The sequence below is a fragment of the Mus pahari genome, chromosome 12, assembly GCF_900095145.1.
Source record: "Mus pahari chromosome 12, PAHARI_EIJ_v1.1, whole genome shotgun sequence".
NCBI classification, from domain to species: Eukaryota; Metazoa; Chordata; class Mammalia; order Rodentia; family Muridae; genus Mus; species Mus pahari.
Window position 1 is genome coordinate 33,379,887 of NC_034601.1, and position 5,467 is coordinate 33,385,353.

Sequence of the window (5,467 nt, forward strand, 5' to 3'; positions counted from 1 at the left end):
TGTGTGTGTGTGTGTGTGTGTGTGTGTGTGTGTGTGTGTGTGTGTGTGTGTGGCAGAATTACATTTCAACAAAAGAACCGAAATGATTCAGATATTCCATGGCGGTTTATTTAAAACATTTCTCTGCGTACATTTCCATTGAATCCTAAGTATAGATGCTTAAGGCTGTGAGGCAATCGCAGTGGTGTCGAAACAGAGAAGCTGAAACTGCATTTATGTAGAGCTTTGGATGTCGGTGACGGAGATCAAGGTCTGTAACATGAGTCATCTGTCCCCTCCACAGAAACGACTTTCAGGGAAAACCACCAAGGATCTGGCCTTCCCCCTTAGTAGAAATGGCGTGGAATATGGCGCTCACAAACAGCTCTTGCCACACTGCCCTCGGAAAACTTCGGCCACTGCCTCCTGTGTAGGCTCAGGCTACAGGCAGGCTATTTTCAGGTCCCGGAAAACAGGCATGCTTGCTTGCAGACGCACTGGCTCAGGTATGCAGACCGTCTTCTTGCTGTGTGAACAAAACATGTGTTGTTGCAGAACAACGAGAGGCAGGTTCTTGGTCATCAGGAGAAAGAGCTAGAAGTTGTATGTCTTTTCTTTCCTGTGCCCCATGTCTAGTGAAAGGAGTCTACGTTTTCCTACTACAGAGCCTATTTCTGTTCTCTGCGTGCCAATAGTAAGGCTACTCACTGGAATGCCCACTCAAGGCAGAGGAAAGAGTCTAGATCCACACCCAAGACAACAATGATACATTTGAAGGAGAGGCCATAGAGGAAGAAATACACCTTGATAAATATTCTGATAAAACCACAACTAAAACCAAAGGCATAAAGCAGATGCAAAAGCTTCATGTATTGAGGTATTAAATTAAATACTAGGAGGAGAATTAAAGATCAGCTTCTCCGGCTTCCTCTCTAAAACCTTCAACTCAGTGTGACCCTACAGAAGATTCAGGAGAACCCAGGGTCTCAGTCGATCCCTCGCCTAAGACGGTCATCATTTTATTAAGGTTGAGCTCCATCAAGCAACACCCCGAAGGTCCAGAGCTGTTCTTGGCTGTGTTGGGTGGGGTGCTTAGAGGGGTGGGTTCTGTGACTTACCTGTCATTGACCGGCAGAGGGGCAGTACAGAAAGTCCCAACAATAGGAGTCCTGTCTTTTCTCCAAACCCGGCTAGAAACTTGGACCTTGAGCTTCACTTGGTTTATCTGGCACTGTGGGCTGGGATGAGCCATGACCCCTCTCCCTTCAAGTTGCTGTTTAGGTCTGAAAGGCAAGGGGAGAGGGCATGAGCCAGCACCGGTCTGTGCTTCACTCACCTGTGAACTAAGGGGCTCTGCAGGCAAACCTTGTTAGCTGTCAAGTACAGAGGCACGGGCGCCTTAAAAATGGAGACCGCCGTGTTTTGGAATCTTCACTGGCCCCCTGCCCATAGGCCAACAATTTTGAACGTGACCCAGGAAATACTTGTTAATTCTTTTTCACTATTGGAAAGTCAATAAACATTTTTATTTAAGGAACTTCCCATGTGATTTTTCCCCCTATACACCGAGATTACTCAAGTTCAAGATTTCTGAAACAGCTCTTTCCTAAAGAAAAATGCTTAATCCAGTTGTGCTGCGGGAGGAAGTGGTTGCCTGGGTCCTGGGCAGTGGACTGTGTGTCTCTGAGACAGTGGGGGACTCTGAGAACAAGGGAGAGGACAGGATTCAGATGCCTCTCCACACCACAGCAGGGTGGGTCCTGACTCATCGACAGCCCCGTTCCCCTTTTCTTTCCAGTTTTACAGAGCGGTGGTGTCTTCGTGGTGTAATTTTCTCATCCAGAGACAGGCATACAGATTGTTGCCTCATTTTTACAGAAAGATTTTGTTCGGGTAAAGAAAAGCTGCCCCTGCTTGGAAGCGTTTTATAATACGTCAGAGAAAATTAGGATTCAAGAAACTGCTTTTATCTAAGACCTTACAAATTCTAAGGGATATGAAAGTTGCTTTTGAGTGAGTTAGCTTGACTTGGGTAAATTCTCCACTTAAAAGGAAAACTTGGGTTTTTACAAAATAATAGAAAGTAGGGGTAAAACATACTTCTCCCTGGCACTTATTCTTCTAATTTCTGACTTTTTAATTAAAAAAAAAAAATTTAGCCGGGCAGTGGTGGTGCACGCCTTTAATCCCAGCACTTGGGAGGCAGAGGCAGGCAGATTTCTGAGTTCAAGGCCAGCCTAGTCTACAGAGTGAGTTCCAGGACAGCCAGGGCTATACAGAGAAACCCTGTCTCAAAAAAAAAAAAAAAAAAAAGGAGATGGTTAGAGTTAACGCATTCAGTGTCTTTCTTCAAGAGTCACGTGTTTTCCTTTGAGCATGAAGGCTATCCACCTATGAGAGGCCCACTGAGAGGCTCAAAGAGCCTCAGCTTGGGCTTGTGCCAAGTCCCCAGTGACTGGTGGGCGGGAAGCACCAAGGTCTCCCTTAGTATCCGTTCATCTCCCAACTGACTTGAGAGACAAAGGAAAGCCCTTCCTGAAGCAACACAACTTTAAACAAATAACTATGGAAAGTCCTCAGCTCTCTAGTCCACCTCAGTCCACAAGCCGCCGCTGAGGGCACCTGCAGATCCATGACCCGGAGGGGCCGGTATCTGCAGACAGAACACAGTCCAGCGGCAGGATGTCAGGGAGCTCAGGGGGAAATGACCTCTTCCCCGGGGAATTTGTCTTCCCTCATAGCACAGTTCAGCAGGGCAGCCTGAGAACACACCCTCCCACCCCCAGGCGATGTGGTCACTCTCCTTTTTAACATGCCCAAGGGCTCAGCAAGCTGCTCTCCTGCTAGAAACCACACTCTCTAATTTGTCCTTCCAAGCCTGATTTATCTCTCTAGCCTTCTCTTGTCCTACATCCCACCCTTTGGCTTTGTCTTCCTGGCACACCTCTGTGTTCTTTTTGCAAATCCTCTTATCCCCTTGTCGCATCCTCAGATCCACTTAGGCGCTCTCTCTGCGCTCTCATAGCTCAGTGCAGTGGACCGGGGAAATGTTCAGAGAGACGCACACAGCTCATTCCCCTATGTTCAATGTTGTTGGTGGTGGTTTTTGATTTTGTTTTTTTCCTCCTGCAAACCTTTGTTTGCGACTACTTTGTCAGCAGATCTGGCAAGGGCTGTCTGAAGGAAGCGGGCACTGGCCCCTGAGGGCCTCTGGGCTGGGCAGGGCTTGTGAAGGGGCTCCACTTCCTGTGAGGGTTCTGGCTCCTGCACAGCAGCCTCTGCAGTAAGCTCTGCCTTTCTCCCACGCCTCCCATCTCCCGCAGCTTCTCCAGTGCGGTTGTGATCAGTATGCTCTGTCAAGACCCCTTTGGGGTCTCTCCTGCATCGGCTCTGTTTCCTGACTGGACCCTAACAGAACCCGTGTTTACATCTCTGATTCGATGGTTTGCTGCTAAGCTAGTAATTGCTTTTCAAAGAAACAGGCCCGCCTTATCCCTGACTCCCACTACCACGCCCACTCCCACTCCCTGCCCGGCTTTTGCCCCACCCCCAGCCCCCAGCCCTGCCCCAGTTCTTTTGCTCTCTTGCCCCAAGCCTGGTCCCACCAGTTCCCCAGAGCCAGGTCTGCCCCAAAGGAACGGAAATGATCAGCTCCGATCCCACAAACTTGAAGCACCCCCTTATGGTCCTAACCTTCTTCCATGGGCCAGCTCCTAAAGCCCTGGTCACCCCCTGTAGGGGGATGGTGGCTGAGGTTCTCCTTCCTGTAGACATTCCTAATACATAATAATAATTCTGCTGGACCCCGGAGCAGTTTCCTACTGGGAACTCATCATCTTTGGTGCTGCCCACTAGCCTTGCTTGCTAGCATCCCAATACACTGTGCTTAAGGTGGTACTGATCCCAAACCTACAACTCTTATCTGGGAGTAGATCTTATAGTGGGCACTGTCCCCAGCTTGGTGGGCTAGGCCCAGCAATCACACTGTGTCTGACCTGAAACATATACATACATGAAAGAGGGGCTTAGCCATAAGACACTTACGTACATGGTGATCTTGACCAAGGACGTTACATTGTTGCTAAGAAAGGTGACCTCGATACTGGTATCCTTTTTTCTCTTCTCCTTCAAATAAAACTCCACAAGGCTGTGGTGCACTAGGAAACCAAAGAACAGCAAAAGGCTTGGCAGGTGGCCCAGGGGCCCAGGGGCCAAGAGTGAGCAGGCGGCACAGGGGTCAAGTGTGAAAGCCCCAAAGAGCAGCAGCCTGCCTGGGATTCTCTACCTCCAAGGCACTGTCAGAGACACGATTACTTGTTATCTCGGGTCCTCCACGTTCTCAGGTGTAAACCGGGCTACTAGTTATCCCACTGGCTGGAGCAAGGACAGTGCCCTCACCTAAGGGATGCTCAGAGAGTCTGAGCTTTTATTATTGCAAGAATTAGTTCACTCCTCTCTATTTGGTGACCTTATTGTGAGGGAACATTTATAAAATCACACTTAAAATTTACCTAGTGTGCATGTGTCATGTGGTGCACATGGAGACCAGACAACAACTTGCGGTAATTGGTTCTTCTCTTCCTCCATCCGGGAATAAACTTGGGTCATCAGACCTGGGAATCGTCATGTTTACCCACCAACCCACCTTGATGGTGGAGATGTACTCTTGAGAATATCAAGGAGGATTCAGCATAGACTGCTATTGTTTGATTGCCTTTGGCCCAGCAAAGGTCATATTTAACCTATACCCCGGGGAGCTGGTTAGTGCTTGATGAGAAGACACAAGGAACTGAACCTGGATTCCCCAGCAAGAAGAAGAAGTGTAAGAAGCTGGTGTATGGCAGCTTGGAACTCCACTGCTGGGGGGAAGGGAGAGGAGACAGGCTGGTCCTCAGATCTTGCTGGTGTGCTAAGCTAGTCAAACAGGATTAGTGAGCACCCCCAGAGTGTTCCTGAGTAGATCGGTGCCTTAAAAGTGACAGAAGGGCCTAGCTAGGGACTTTTTGGTCCTTCCCTCTTCTATTGGGTAAAAACCGGTGACAGTAACAAGATGCAAAGAGAACAGCCCTCAGGCACCAAATATTGGCACCTTGCCCTTTGGCTTTCTGGTCTCCAGACGATTGAGAAAAAAAAAAAAAAGACTTCTTCGTAAATTACCTAGTCTTAGACATTTTATTATAAGAGCACAAACAGACAAAGACATATACTAAATAAGCAACTCATTTAACAATCAGCAGTATCCCTTTCCCTTCTCCATATACAGGGCCAGGAGCTTAGCTGGCTGGATGCTACATTGAGCCTCCCTTGAGCAGTATAGATGCTAGGGCTCTCAACACAGGAACAACTTAGCTCTTGGTGACATGGAGTAGTAAGGACTGTCTGACTGTCTGATAAGGGAGGGTGGGTAAGGAAGGGTTACAGTGTTACTAACACATTCTCTCTCTCTCTCTCTCTCTCTCTCTCTCTCTCTCTCTCTCTCTCTCTCTCT

General features: G+C 48.3%; 1 protein-coding gene across 1 annotated transcript in view; it reads right to left on the bottom strand.

The window, feature by feature from the left end:
- Nucleotides 1-86: 86 nt before the first annotated feature.
- Nucleotides 87-5,467, bottom strand: part of Pla1a (phospholipase A1 member A) — a 38,548-nt gene continuing 33,167 nt past the window's right edge. The window contains exons 9-11 of the mRNA XM_021209845.1: nucleotides 4,028-4,136; nucleotides 1,098-1,262; nucleotides 87-505 (exon numbers count right to left, since the gene is read on the bottom strand). Coding sequence (XP_021065504.1) covers nucleotides 421-505; nucleotides 1,098-1,262; nucleotides 4,028-4,136 — 359 coding nt within the window. The 3' untranslated portion in view covers nucleotides 87-420. The remainder of the gene's footprint in view (nucleotides 506-1,097; nucleotides 1,263-4,027; nucleotides 4,137-5,467) is intronic.